At 44.3% G+C, this 16,445-nt stretch overlaps 1 protein-coding gene across 1 annotated transcript in view; it reads right to left on the bottom strand.

Moving 5' to 3' along the window:
- Positions 1–15,859, bottom strand: part of CACNG1 (calcium voltage-gated channel auxiliary subunit gamma 1) — a 97,177-nt gene extending 81,318 nt beyond the window's left edge. The window contains exon 1 of the mRNA XM_069199891.1: positions 15,375–15,859. Coding sequence (XP_069055992.1) covers positions 15,375–15,615 — 241 coding nt within the window. The 5' untranslated portion in view covers positions 15,616–15,859. The remainder of the gene's footprint in view (positions 1–15,374) is intronic.
- Between the last annotated feature and the right edge of the window lie 586 nt (positions 15,860–16,445).

The following is a 16,445-nucleotide window of genomic DNA, read 5'->3' as shown; positions in this document are numbered from 1 at the left end:
ACTCTAAAGGCACTTCATACTATGCCACCCTCTTTCACTTCACACCACTGTACTCTATGCCATTCAACTCTACTGTATGCCACCCCACGCCACTCTGTAGCATTAACTAAGTCTCCGGCCCTGCTCTACAAGGGTTTTTTTCACACCCACAAAGTGACACGAGTGAACTCAGTTTAATGCACCAGCGGTGAATGTGAAATACAGTTATTGTAGCCCTGCAGAACCCCATCCAGTATATAAATGAGGTGGTGTCAATGTTTTTGAGTTACTAACAGGGGGCAGTTGTAATCCAAACAATTGTTCATTGATTATTTGCAAACTCAAGATCACTAGAAAGTGAAAATGTATTTCAACATATTTATTTTAAAATATTTACTTTAAAATGCTGGAATCTAGTGTGCATAATATTGGTAACATCACAGAAGATAATAAAAAGCAGCTTATCTTTTAAATAAGTGAAAACAGGTAAAAATCGTAACATCACCATTTATTGCCTTTATACCCTCACTGTGCTATCTCTAAGTGCTATGCTAGCTCTAGCAGATGAATAAATAATAAGTTTCAGAGGCGGTGTATACCTGCACAAAGGGTTTTGTTGTATGTTTGGAATAGGTCGTCAGATATTTTAAGCGCGAGGCAAACAGCTAGGAGATTATTTCTTCAAGAGAACACAATCCTAGCACCAGTTTGGGAAGGCAGAACGGAATGCCTGCAGAGCTTCTGGAAGTATTGTCTGAGGCTTCTTCAGTCGAGATAGAATCTGGTACTGTGCTAATCTGGATCTGAGTCTGTGATTTGGGTCCTCCCCAAGTGGTCAAGTGACAGTCCTTATGTACTGAATCACTGAATTTTATCAGAGATTGGAATTTCTGACATAAATTGAGGAATGTTTGACAGATTATGTGTATCCAAGATGTTTCCTTATGAAGATATAAGGTGAGAAGATGTCAATTCAGCCTACACTATTTTGGCTATGGATGTTTTACATGAGCTTGAAAAATGTACCTGTCCTCACACTGGGTGGTTTTGTCTATAGCTGAATGATTTGACACTTTCAGAATTCTTGGAAAGCTAGGCACAGACAATCTTTGCGTCCTAGGCAGACGCTGATGATTCATAATTTGAGGAAAAATGGCAGTCTCAATTGTCAAAGATGGCAGCCTCCATTATCTAGGACAGATCCAGGACCAAGGGTAAACAAGCTGGACAGGCTAATTAGAAAGGAAACTATAGCTAATATTGAACCTGTCATCTCTGTCTTATAGAATGGAAAACTAAAAGAAAGAAGCCCAAAAGCAAGTGATTAAAATAATTTAATGTTAGAGGGAGACAATCATAAGATTTATGACATTGCTGGAATAATTTCTAAGCTAAATAGTTACTAAGTTATTACAGAATGTATTTTTGATTCATCTTGCTTATCAGAGATATTCATTATACATTTACAGAATAAAAAGCATATGCTAGAAACATGCATTTGATGAGATAGAAATTCATCACTTGTTACATGCTCAATAACACCTCATCCAACTGAAATGAGAACGGGGTCTCCCTGCTAGAAGACATGATCCTTTACAACAATTCTACTCAATGCCACTCTACTCTATTCCATGCAACTCCACCTCACTCAGTGCCACTCTATTCTGCGATACTCCACTTCACACAATACCACTTTTTGGCACTCCACTCTATGCCACTCCATGCCACAGTACTCTGCACTACTGTGACCTATGCCCCTCTACTTACTCTATGCCAGTCCATGTGACTCTATTCTGTGCAACTGTATGCCACTCCACTCTACTCCATTCCACTCTACTCTACTGCTACTCTACTGTATGTCACTCCATTCTACTCTACGCCACTCCATTTTACTCTCCACCACTCCATTTTACTCTATGCCACACCAATGCACTATTTTCCACTCTACTCTATGTTGCTGCACACCCCTCCACTCCACACAGTGAAACACTGTGGCACTCTGTCACTCCACTCCATGCCACTCTACTCTATATCACTCCACTCCATGCCACTCCACTGTTCACCACTCTATTCTGTGCCAATCCACTCTATGCCACCTCTCCATGTCACTCAAAGCCAATCCATTCTCCTTTATGCCACTCTACTCCATGCAACGCCACACCATACCACCCCATTCTATTCCACCCCACTCTGTGCCACTCTACTCTGCTCTATTCTACACCATGCTACACTTCTCCATGCCAATCCACTCTCCTCTACTCCACTCAATGCCATTCTACTCTACACAATGCCACTCTATGCCACCCTACTTCACTCTTCACCACTTTACCCTATGTCACACCACCCTACTCTACTCTACTCACTCTATGCCACTCTGCTTCACTCTACACCAGTCTACTCCACACTATGCCACTGTACTCCACTCTACACCAGTCCACTCCACACCATTCTACACTAAGCCACTATACTCCATACCACTCAACTCCTCTCCTCTCCACTCCACACAATTGCATTCTATGGCACTCCACTCTAAGCCACTCAACTCTATGACACTGTACTCTGTGCTGCTCCGCTGTATTCCACTCTATTCTACACCATTACACTTTAGTCTACGCCACTCCAATTTACTCTGTGTCACTCCACTGTACTCTATGCCCCTTTACTATATTACACTCTACTCTACTCCACTCTACTCTATGCCGTTCCACTTTATGCCATTCCACTCTGTCACTCTACTCTGCACCACTCCACAACACACCCCTGTACTCCACAGAATGCCACTCTACATCACTCCACTCCATTCACTCTACGCCATTCTACTCTTTGCCACTCTACTCTGTGCCATTTTACGCCAAGCCACTCCACTCTAAGCACTCGGTTCTACGCCACTCCACTCTATGCCAGCCCACTCTATGCCACACCACTCTACTCTATGCCACTCCATGTCACTCTATGCGATTCCACTCTGACCCTCTACTGTACTACACTCCACCCAATATATGCCAATGTAATCCACACCACTCTATGCCACACCACTCCATGCCAGCCATGCCACTCTACTCTACACCACTGTTCCACTCTATGCCACTTTACTCCACTCAAGGCCACTCTATTCCGATCCTTTCACCTATACACCACTCTATTGTATGTCACTTTTTGCCACTCTATTCTACACCACTCCACTTCATGCCACTGTACTCCACCCCACTCTATGCCAATGCACTCTATGCCATGCCACTCTATGCCAAACTGATCAACTGCAGTCTACTCTATGCCAGTCTACTGTACACCACTCTACGCCACTCCACTCCACCTTAATCCTCTCCATTCTATGCTTCTCCAGTCTACACAACTCCACTTTATGCAATCCCACTCTACGGCACTCAATGCACTCCACTCTGTTCTAGGCCATTTCACGCCACTTTACTCTATGCAACTCTACCCCACCCCAGGCCATTCTACTCTATGCCACTCCACTGTTTGCCATAGTACTCTGCACCATACTACACCACTTCACTTTGTGCCACTCTATGTGACTCTACTCTACTCCACTTCATCCTAAGCCACTTTGCTTTACTCTATCCCAATCTACTACACACTATGCCTCTCTACTCCACACTATGCCACTCTACTCCACTCTATGCGACGCCACTCTACACCACTCTTCTTTAAGCCACACTACTCTATGCTATGCTATTTCATACCACTCCACACAATGCTGCTCCATTCCACTGTGCTCTGTCACTTTACTCTACCCTATGACACCCTACTCTACTCCATGCCACTGTACTGTATGCCCTCCACTCTATGCCACTCTACACCACTTCACTCTGCTCATTGGCACTATACTCCAGGCCACTAAAATCTACAATACTCAACTCTACTGTACACTACTCCATGCCACTCCACTTTGCACCACTCCTCTCCACACAATGTGACTCTACGCCGCTCTATGACACTCTGCTCTATGCCACTCCACTCTATGCTACTACACTCTACACCACCCCTCTTTATGCCACTCAACTTTATGCCACTCCACTCTTCTCTAGGCCACTCTACTCTATGCCACGCCACACAATGCAACTCTATGCCACTGTGTGCCACTTTACCCTAAGCATCTCTACTCTACTCCATGATACTCTACTCACTCTATGCTACTGTACCTCACTCTACACTAATCTACTCCACACTACACTACTCAATGCCACTGCACTCTACTGTATGCCACTCCACTGTATGCCATGCCTCTCTACTCCTCTCCACCCTATGCCACTCTACACCACCCACTCCATTCCACACCACTCTTCTTTACCCTATGCCACTCTACTACACTTTAAGTGACTCTACTTCATGGCACTCTATCATACTTGACTCTACTTTATGCCACTCTTTGCCACACTATATGCCACTCCACTCTAAGCCACTCTCTACTGCTCTGTTATGCATCTCCACTCTACTCCACGCACCTTTACTCAACTCCACCCAACTCTATGCCACTATACTCTACGTCACTTCACTCTATAACACTCTACTTTATGCCACTCTATGCTCCTCCACTCTACTCCACTCAGTCTACACCTCCCCAGTCAACGCCACTCCACTCTGCGCAATGCGATTCTACAGCACTCTACTCTGTCATTCCACACCACATCATTCTACACGACTCTACTCTACACCACTCTATGGCACTCCATTATATGTAACTCCACTGTGTCACTCTACCCCACTCATTCCACTCTACGTCACTCTATGCTGCTCTACACCTCTCTACTCTATGCCACTTTATGTGACTTTACTCTATGCCACTCCAGTTGAATCTATACTACTCTACACCAAGTCACTCTTTGCACTCTATGCTACATTGCTCTATGCCACATCACTGTATGCCAACCTATGCCACTCTACATGGCTCTACTCTATGCCACTCCAGTGTATTCCACTTTGCTTTATGCAATTTTACTCTAAACCACTCTGTGCTACTCTACTCTACTCCATGCCACCGTACTCAATGCCACTCTACTCTACACCCTCCATTCTACACAACTCTACACCATTCTGCTCTGTGCCACTCTACCCTAGGACACTCCACTCTATGCCACTCCACTCTACACCACTGAATGCCACTCCACTCTACACCAATCTTCTCCACTTTCAGTCATGCTGCTGTACAACATGACTAAAGGACATTGGCAAAGTCAATAGCTCTCACAATGCTTCTTTTTGCTTAGGCATTCTATGAGAATGTATATATTTTCAAGCTCTCTCTCTCTCTCATGTGTTTCTCCCCGCCAAAGACTTGCCTCACCAAAGACACTCCCCAAGCACTCTCCATGTTGCTATTGCTCTTTTTTCCTTGACCCCATCCCCACCACATCCATTACTTAACTCAGCCTGCCTTTTTTTCCTGTATGTATTATTCACTTCCCACACCCCAGACTGCCTGCTCTACATTTACTGACTGTACTTGGGGCTCTCACGCTCTTATCCAGCCGCACATGGTATCCAGTTTCATGTGTCTGCTTTACATGTTCACACAACGTGAGCAAACCATTACCTAAGCCTAATGATGTGCAGTTATCTCCTGCCTTAATGGCTATGGCACTTACATTCGAATCAGAAGTATTTATATAGAGATTACTACCTGATCCAGATTCGTGTTCTTACAGGGGTGTGTTGTCTTATAGCCTTTGATGAAAATTTTGTTTTCATCTTAAAAACCAAACAAGATTAAATGCTTTTGGGTTTTACCTAAATGTAGCTTTAACTAACAAAACCACAAGGGTAGTCTACAATCTATTATCAGCCCCATTCATGAGAATGAATTAACTCTCATAAAGCCAGGGGAATGTAAAGCGTGTCAACTAAATATTATCAGGTTACATTTGTATATGTGTTTTGGCAGGGATCATTTTGATCTGGTTTCCATGCCCTTAGCTGATGCAGAGGGAGATGCCCAATTCCCTTTTTAGTGTCAGCTTTCATTGTAATTGTTATTGATGTACCCGGATCTGAGTCCTGAGGGCACAGCACTCTGTGTGTGATAAGAGGGGTGAGAGTGTGCTCTGACAGTGTGTCACAGTTAGGTGTGGGTGTTTCAACCTTTTAACAAAACTGTCAGACACATAAAGGCATTATTTTTCACACATGACGTCTAATTGTTTATTGTCCCAAAATTGTTACATCTAATGAAAAAAGTGAGGTTGCTGCTGTTCAAATGATCCTTTATTTATTTTGGCACACATAATATGCAATAGCCTTTGTTAAGGCCCTGCTTGAGCCCCACCCTTCAACGAATAGACACATTGTGTAATGTATTGTTTACAAAATCTTATCTTTTCCTGTGGCCGTTATAGAAATTATTAAACAATACTGCTTTTCAAGCTCATTTTAGCCAAAAGACCAAAATAAAATACTTCAGAGGATGCCCTAAAGCATACAAACTTTCCAACTTTTCCTTTCACTTATTTCCAACATTCTGCTTGTCGGAATTAAAATGACTGTGCATTAAGGGCCATGCCCTTAAGTTGTTCACTTAATTATGGTCTTTAAGTTGTTAACGTTATAATGGTGGTCTCTTGCATGTGGGAGAGTACAGTAACGTGGCGAGTTGTCGAAATATTTGCAATTTTCAGATATAAAAACTAAAACTCAATTCATGTATAACATAATAAAATATTGTTTTGCATGACAGTGCTGCATTCATTTTATCAAGATGTGAAATAACAAACACCGCTGTAAGCTATCGCTACTCTTGCACAGTGAGCCTAAACGCTGGTTGTGTTGTAATAAGAGATACGTATTTTAGAGATTATTCCTTACTGCCTGTTTTCATGCTGTGTTCATGCTTGTTGACTTTCCTTGGTCAGAGAAATTTAACAGATCTGAAGATGTTCTACTTTTTGCTGTTAATAAAGAGTCAAATCCTAAAGGAGCACCAACATATATCTACATATATATTCACTGAACAAAATAAAGGTTAAAGTGATGTTAAAGTTAAGTGAAAATGTCAGTTAAAAACAACATTTTAAGCTCAGAAAACAACCGAGATCTACCAGTTACAGTTAACTGAGCTAACTATAACTTGTGCCCCACCATGCACTGCTTATGACCTCACATATTATATCACTCATGACATGTTCAATTACATTGTTGATTAAATCATGATTACATCATTGATGATCCCATCAGTTATGTCATTTTAGTCTTTAATGTCACTTTCACCATTGTTTTTTTCAGGTGAATATCTAGGTTTTTTTTTAAATGTAAAGTAATCCCCAACTGCAGGCAGCCAATTTACCAGGGTCAGCATGGCAATATATAAAAGACAGGCCTACTGGCTTTGCAAAGGAGTACTTATAGCAGTATACGAGGCAAGCCTTTTGGCTTTGACAAAGGGTTAACATGTCAATATATAAAGGATAGCCTACTGAGTTTGTAAAGGGGTCAAAACATCTATATATAAATGCAAGCCTTTATAAAATAGTAATGATAATATTAGGATTCAATATTAAAACCAATAGAAGCCATATTCAACGATATTCATCATTAATAGTGAGCATTACAATGTTTGTCAATAAACTCATAAATCAAGCATTTATATTCCAAATTACATTAACCATGTGTCAGAGTATTTCTTTAACACTTCTCAGGCCACATAATTAATGCAGCCATAAGACCACCGTCAAGGGTCCCTGAAGTTCTGAGCTGAAGAGCACAAGCTCTAGGTCTGGGAAAGTTTGAAATCAGCATAAACCTTTCCCAGGGTCATGTCCTATAGGGGGATGCTGCACTACCTGTAGCCCTCCCCCCCCAACAACACCTAGAAAACATGTTGGTGGAGCTCTTTCCCAGACTGGGGCGCCAAAGAGCTTTAAAAAAATAACCGAATTAACCCACCAAGGGCATTATGGGGTGCTCCTTCCTGTGAGCAATGAATAATAAATGAGTGGCTCTAGACGTTCTTTTACAATTCAGTTTTGCAGCATTGTGTTGCATCAGTTATATATTTTCCCTTTTTTTGTACGGGGCAGCGGGGGAGCCCTAAGGTACCTGCAGCTCCACCAGCTCTGAACACACAGCTCCAATTAGTATCTATTTTTTTTCTTTGGGCACCCCGGTTTCACCTAGGGCACCCAACAACTTTTTTTAAAAGCTGGTGGACACGGGGGAAGGCCCATGGCTCTGCTGGCTCTCCTGCCAGCACCCATCCTAGGTGCAGGCAGGGGATATACTGTGTTCCCTGCCCACAAGAGCTCATGCAGGCAAGGAAAATAAGATCTATGGGGGCAGCAGAATGATACACTGACCATCTATGCCCTGACCCAAAATAGGACCACCACAATCACTTTCATGAAGTAATTCATACCTTGAACCACAAGTTATAGCTTGTCTTTCTGCAGGAAGACGCTGAGAGGTCAAAGATCTAAATACAGGACAAAGGGCTTTGATCTTTTAGGCACCATTAAATAGCAGGAATACAATCCAGCCCCTATTTCTGAGGGCGGCACTTTCTCTATTGCTCTTTCTGCTAAAATAATCTGCATATTCTACAGCAAAATGGGCAGGTGCTTTTTTAAAGCTGCTCTGTTATGGGTGGAAGATGTGGCAGGCTGGAACAAATGGCAAGGCATTGCCCTTTTGAACTATCTGCAGGATCTCCCGTCAGATGTTATGTTCTGCCACTCTTGGAGGAAAAGACTTATGCTGCTTTCCACAAGGCGGTCATGCGCCACTATGGGAAAACTAAAGCGGCTTTGAGGCTGACGATGGAGGTGTGGGGAACATAGAGGTCTGCTTTCCCAAAGGACCTGCGTTATAAGCACAGTCTTGAATTCTGTTACTATTGAGTTTATTTCTTACTCAGAATTATTTCAAAACCAATTATAATAGTCAAAAAACGATAGGGAAATTAGAAAAATGAAAAGGCTTGTATACAATACAGTGACTGAAAACACATAACAAATTGTACTTTACTAGGTATAACAATCGACCTACACAAACACAGGACTTATACAATCACAATTAATGGTATTACAGGAGGACAGAAACACAAACATAAGCCCTATACATTTAAATAGTGGTCACCGTTAACATTTCACATGTAATCCACTTCTGCATGCTAAGGTACTGGGCTTCTGCGTACACTTACTAATCTAGTGTTAAATATTGCTTTCACACTAGTGTATTCTAGTGTACCTACACTCTTTATATTCTCATCAATTATTTAATGAACCCAGTGCTCTTGCACTCTATAAAGTCAACGCGTTTCGGCCTTTCAATTTAAGGCCTCATCAGGACTGGAAAAGGGCAGAAGGAATTCTTAGTTCTTGTAGCCCACATCTGGGGAACCGAACTTGTTTAAAATCAATTCCTGTTCAGAGCCGACTGAAGATGCTTCTAGTCGCCTTTCTCGTGACCGGCGTCTAAATTGGGAACGCTCGCGTTTAGGAACACGTGCAATTTTGGAGCCGTGTTCCGTGCAGCACTCGCTACCAACAGTAGAAGCATCTTCAGTCGGCTCTGAACAGGAATTGATTTTAAACAAGTTCGGTTCCCCAGATGTGGGCTACAAGAACTAAGAATTCCTTCTGCCCTTTTCCAGTCCTGATGAGGCCTTAAATTGAAAGGCCGAAACGCGTTGACTTTATAGAGTGCAAGAGCACTGGGTTCATTAAATAATTGATGAGAATATAAAGAGTGTAGGTACACTAGAATACACTAGTGTGAAAGCAATATTTAACACTAGATTAGTAAGTGTACGCAGAAGCCCAGTACCTTAGCATGCAGAAGTGGATTACATGTGAAATGTTAACGGTGACCACTATTTAAATGTATAGGGCTTATGTTTGTGTTTCTGTCCTCCTGTAATACCATTAATTGTGATTGTATAAGTCCTGTGTTTGTGTAGGTCGATTGTTATACCTAGTAAAGTACAATTTGTTATGTGTTTTCAGTCACTGTATTGTATACAAGCCTTTTCATTTTTCTAATTTCCCTATCGTTTTTTGACTATTATAATTGGTTTTGAAATAATTCTGAGTAAGAAATAAACTCAATAGTAACAGAATTCAAGACTGTGCTTATAACTGAGGTTAAATCTGTCTCTACCCGCCAATGCTTGTTTTGTTGATGCTTTATTTACCCTAGGCTGGGTTGAGTTAAAGGGTTCCCCTTTTGGTTAATTGTTCCCAAAGGACCTGGACATTGTCTGTTGGATTCCTGACCCTGAACCCTGAACCCTGAAAGGACTAAGATGCCTGTTGCTGGCAATGCCTTGAAAGGAACAAAACTGTTGTAAATACTACCTCGCAGGCGTAAACAGTCCTAGGGAGCTTGCTATGGCTCTGCTTTCTTTGAGGTGCTCACATGTGGAATCAGCCTTATCACTAAACAGACGAGAGCCATCAAAGCATATCCATAAGTGATGCCTGATGTCACCAGACAGGCTTGTGGATATCATCCATGCCTAGTACCAGTCCATCACTCTAGTCCTGACTGCTATGCCTAAGCAATCAGTAATGCCCCGCCCTGGTCTGATAATATATTTAGCTGTGTTCTGGGGAATATGAATAGTTATTACCAAGCTAGCATGGAATTCCTCCCGGACTGCCAGCATGATCTTGGCAACTATATAACTATATTCCATAATGTGTGGGATATACCCAGGAAGTGCTAGCATTGGCTGGCCAACGTGTAAGACTGGTCAAGGAGAACATTTGTTTCCCAAATACCTCAATGTTTTTTAGTCTCTGTCTGGGGGGCGTAACCTTAGGTAATTAGTAATTAATTGGTATTGACTCTGATGGTAGATGCCTGAACTACCAGGCTCTCAAGTGTAGGTTGCTAGGTCAAGAAAGCTGGAACACCAAGAGCAGGCCTGTGGCATCAGACTAATGCCTATTTAAAGGTGGGCAAGTGCAAATCTTAGCCCAGGTACCCATAAGAATGTCAGTCAGGACTTTGTAGAACAGCAACAAGGGCTTCGATGAAGCCCGTCTAGGTTGCAATACTTCTGTGAGGACATTGTTTTTATCTTAACAGAAAATAACTGTAAGTCTATAACTTCAGCTGTGCATCTGATGACCACAGCAAATGTGGCTGTTTCTTCTGCTGAGGTGCCAGGGAAGAACCTAATATCAAGGAAGTGTCCATTCCACTGGTCATTTGTGGGTCCAAATACAAACAGTTGTCATTTTGTAGGGATAATTCATCCCCGTCATCACCAAAAACTGGTTGACTTTGGTCAGAGTTTGATCCAAAAAGTTGTTGGAGTACTGAAGTTCAGCTTCTAGTTGAAGACAGTTTTACACAGTCAGAATAAATGGGGACTGAGTGCATCTGAAGCGGTCTAGGACCTAATCTTGGTTGAGATGAATTTGGTTTAGAGTCAGACACATTAATAGTAACAGTGTCCTCCTCCAGCACTGGAGTAGAACCAGAGTGGATCTTGGCAGTAGATTTCAAGTTTTCTCTGGAGTCGGAGCTGTAACTGAAATTGGTTCAGGAGACACAGACGGTGTCGAGAACATATCCACCAGCAGTAATCTTAGTGGAGTTCTTTAAACATGTATGGGACCCGAAGGCACACCACAGGGTGCTAAACGAGTGCAGAGAATTTGCAGCTTGGCTTCTCTGCAAGTCTCAATCTATTGGGACATTGCTGATGGACCCAGAAATTTAAGGTGCATTGGGATCAGATTTTCTTCGGGGAGGGGTGGTAAAGAGGTTTTAGGAGTGGGAGGGGTAGGCGCGAGGCCAAGAGGTACCTTGACATATTTGTGAGTACTCAGGAAGAGGGTGGCAAGACTTGTCCTTCTTCTGCTTCCTTTTCGACTTACCTGAAGACTTGGACCATGACAATGACCTGTCCCTGGAACAGCCAGAGAGTGGGAATGGGTCTGTGCCATAGATTTCAAGTGGGAACAAGACTGATGTGATTCCTTTTGGTACTCAGAAATGTACAGCTTGGCCTGCTGTTCCCAGATCACCTTCAGATTCATATGGCCACACCCCTTGCATGATTAGGAGTTCTGGCCTAAACCCAAACACTATACACGCCTCGTAGGAATCTCTCATGAACATATATTTGCAACAGTCCCTGCAAGGTTTAAACCCTGATGTTTTAGGAAAGGACACGTTCTCTTGTACATTGAAAAGTAAGAAATATTAGAAAAAGTTGTCAACTGATGAGAACAAAGTTGAGAGCTGGCTCTGGATCAGTGTGCCAAGGTGAAATAAGAAAGGTACTGATGTCAACACACAGGGGTAGTTCTTATATACGGCTCTGATGCCACCTTCTAGTGCGTGGGGCTATGCTGTAAAAATTGTCCAAAGTCAGGCTTGCACCTGCCATTATTCACAGAGGTGAGGAATCTCCAGTTCTAAGTATTGATCGGAAAATAAAGCCTTTAATAAAGGCACTGAAGCTGTCAATAAATCGTGCCTGTGTCTACTCTGTAGATGATGTGATGATAATTGGCAGCGGTAGCTAATATTCTCAAGTTAGATTTATTCAGCATGGTCCTTGGTTGTGGTTTGATTTTTAAAAGAGGATTTACTGCTCTCTTAATGATAACAAAATTACATATATATATATATATATATATATATATATATATATATATATATTTATTTATTTATAATGATGGGTTCTCTTCTTCCATTGTTTCAGTTCAGCTGTAATTTGCATTTTACTTTTAGCCATCGCAACATATAGTATGGGGCAATGAGTAAACCCACTTCTCCCACTGGCCTGGTCACATGTTCACTTCTGACTGTAGAGAGGTGAACTGTAATGTGACAGTTACAGGGCCAATTCTGTACTTAGCCAATGTTTTTTTATTTCTATCCTTCATAATTTTTGATGTTTTTAGTTTGCCTTAGTTTGATTTCATGTTACAAGAATTCAAAACTCATAGACCGTCATTACAACCCTGGTGGTCAAAGACCGCCAGGGTTGTTTTGGCGATCGTACCGCCAACAGGCTGGTGGTACAAATCGCCATATTAGGACCGCGGCGATAGTGCTGCGGTCACACCGCCGGGACCAGCGGGGATGTTGGCCGTAACATTGCAGCCGGCTCCTAATGGAGCCGGCAGTGTTGCGGCCGTGCGACGGGTGCAGCTGCGGCCGTGCGACAGGTGCAGCTGCACCCGTCGCGCTTTTCACTGGGCTGTGCCTGGGAGCCCCTGCACTGCCCATGCCAAGTGCATGGGCAGTGCAGGGGCCCCCAGGGGCCCCGTGACTCCCCTTCCCGCCAGCCTTTCCATGACAGTCTCTACCGCCATGGACATGCTGGCGGGAAGGGAAGTCATAATCCCCAGGTCAGCCGGGACAACGATGGCGGGAAACCACCGGTCCTGGCGATGTGACCGCGGCGCTACCACCGCGGTCATAATATGGCGATTTGTACCGCCAGCCTGTTGGCGGTACGATCGCCAAAACAAGTAATGAGGGCCTATGACTCCCCTTCCCGCCAGCCTGCCCATGGCGGTAGAGACCGCAATGGAAAGGCTGGCGGGAAGGGGAGTAGCGGGGCCCCTGGGGGCCCCTGCACTGCCCATGCACTTGGCATTGGCAGTGCAGGGGCCCGAGGCACAGCCCCACCTGAAAAGCGCTACGGGTGCAGCTGCACCCGTCACACCTCTGTGGACTCCCCCAGATGTCTAGTTTCCAGAAATGTTTGGGTTTAGTATGTTTCCCTATATGGCCACCGAAGCCAGGACCAAAAACAAAGGTGCCTGCCTTACAAAACCAGTTTGTTTTGTAATAGATAATTCTGATGTCTCCATAAATTGGGGGGCTCCCAAGAGAGCACACTCTCTCTGTGCTTGCCGCCGCATTTACCTGCTCTCTGGGTTGGGCTAACCCACTATTGCCCCGTTGCACAGGCTGTGCTTGCGAAGGGACAGCAGGACTGTCCTCATCACCTCCCTCAGAACTTACTGGAAGCGGAGTTATCCAATGGGACTTCTCTGACTGAAAAATCACTCCCAGAGTCTGCGCCATTGTCCTATCCCTCAGATGCTGTCTCAGTATCTGCTGTCTCAGTCTCTGATCCTATGTCAGAGCTGTCCTCTATAACCCGAGTGACGGCGTCAGCAACAGTCATCCATCAAGATGCCATGTCTGCACAGCAGACAGTGAAAAGCGCGACGGGTGCAGCTGCACCCGTTGCACGGCCGCAACACAGGAGCCGGCTGCAATGTTACGGCCGACATCACCGCTGGGCCGGCGGGTGGAAACTCTTTTTCCGCCCGCCGGCCCAGCGGGGATGTTGTAATGCGGCCGGCGGGTTTGCGGCCACATACGCGGCCGCTCGGCGGTCCAACCTTGGCGGGCGGCGGAGATGAGGGCCATAGTGCCCTTTCTTTAAGTGAATAAGAATCATTTATTTGTTGTCATACGCATTAAAACTAAAAAAGGTTTATATATCTCTTCAAAGTACACATGCCTGCTAGAACTGTGTTACTCAAATTATAGGCAATTGATTTTTTTTTTTAAATGTACAAATTGCTTATTCCAAGCACAGGCTTCACTTTTAGGTGGCTGTATACTGTTTCTGTTAAACTGTGTGGCATATGCTTTCAATAAAAATAGATTAAGAAAATTAACCAAGAACGGACCAATTGACTTTGTAAAAGTTTGTCTTCTTTTCTTTCTTGCTCTCTTTCTATATCCCTCTTTTACATTTGATCGATTTTGTTCTTGCTACCTGGGACAACAGTTCTCTGTTTCAATGCCTTCACAGTGTTTTTTTCCTAGAGCAATGGTATTTTATGCATGAGTGCTACGTCTGTGTTAACCGCTCGTTGCTCTCGATCCAGGTAAACGGGGCGGTTTTCATGACCTATTCCGACTGCCAGAGCACCGGCTTCCGTTAAGGTTGCCTTAAATCAGAATACAGGGGTCACTGAAAAAAGAATTGAAATGGTACAATACGTTCAATGTCCCTCTGGGCCAAATCATCCTCCCTACTGTGGAAGGGCCTTCTTGAGAGCCTCTCTGAAGAGGGTAAGGATAGAAAATAGGCTGTTAAAATGCGCATATGCAAACTATGTTATTGTATTGTAGTGTCACGTATATAGAGCTTACGGCTCCTATGTGGGGCTCCGAAGCACTTGCCTGCATGGATACCACGCAATACCATGTAGGGTGCTTGGTTGGAAATATGCATGTTGTTGTAGCTCACACCTGCTCAAACAGCGCTTGAAAGCACCCAGTTTGCCCCGTGTGCCTTGAACACTTTCCCCGGTGCCACGAATTATTTCTTTGGTCTGTCTTTCACTTTTAGTAAAAGTTCTTAACTTTTGTGGACTTGTAGTATTGCCTTCCCTGTTGTAAGTGTTAGCAGCTGTGCGCGGTGGTTCTCTAGAGGTTCACAGTACAAGACTTACCTCCGGGCAGGCTCAGCGGTCCGCACCCCTTGCCTGAGGGATCTGGCCCCTCCATGTAAATCCTCTTGGTGCAAAGCCGCCACAGTCCAAAGTGGGCCGCGTCACAGGTGGCATTGAACTTGTCGACACGCGGGCTCAGCACAGCCCAATGGTCGGTCACCACCGCCGCCAGCATTAAAGAAATGCCCACCAGAATGACACAAAAGGTCAACCGGATCTTGGTGACTTTGTTCTCGATCATGGTGCTCGGTGGCGGGAGTGTAGTTCCAAAGCTGGCTGGTGTGGTTCGTGCGTCGCCTTCCTCGACTCAAGGAGCTGCGTCAAGTGGGCCTCTCTCCACCGCCCAAGCCTTGGAAGGTCTGAGACTTTGAAATGTCAGGCCGGGTGGTGCTGGCATGGGCAGGGCCGGGGGCTTCGAGGCCGTCAGTCCAGCTGCCGAGCTAAATCTGGACCTTTTTACAACCTCACTTCTTCAGAGTGTACGGTCTATTAATGTACCCAGCAGGCCGAAGGAGCAGTAGCCGACGCTCACGTTACAGCTCCGTGACTAGGCCTACTTTGTTCGGGATTTTCCGAATCCCACTGGATTCAACCCTGGCTGTGGTTTGACGAAACTAATAATTAAGTGCCCACAGCCACAGGACTTTAACATCGCGCGGCGCCTTTAGTAAACATGTTTAATCGTAATGCTGAAATAAACCGGTCTGCGTAACGCTATATGACCCCCTGATACAGGCGTTTTCAGCGCGCACAAACAGCTGAGAGTGCATCGGACACTGATATAAAGTTGCACGGCTGCGCTCCAACTCCCAGGCACCCCGAAAGCCCTCGCCAGGACCAGAGCGGGGAAGGTAATGGCTTTCTTGGCGAGACCACAGGGTTATCTTGGAGCAGTAAAAGCAGTCCAAGCAGTCCAAGTCCAAACTAAAATTGGAGAAAAGTAGGGTAGACATGTTTGCTGCCAGAAGTGTAGCTTTTCGTTGACATAGCTACAGCGTCCACATTATCCATAGGTGCCTCACTAGGGGCTATTACATGAAGTCCCATATCATAACATCTGAGCATAAGATA

The sequence above is a fragment of the Pleurodeles waltl genome, chromosome 7 (genome assembly GCF_031143425.1).
Source record: "Pleurodeles waltl isolate 20211129_DDA chromosome 7, aPleWal1.hap1.20221129, whole genome shotgun sequence".
Taxonomy (NCBI): domain Eukaryota; kingdom Metazoa; phylum Chordata; class Amphibia; order Caudata; family Salamandridae; genus Pleurodeles; species Pleurodeles waltl.
Note: the sequence above shows the minus strand (reverse complement) of the source record. Positions and strands in the feature narration are given on the sequence as shown.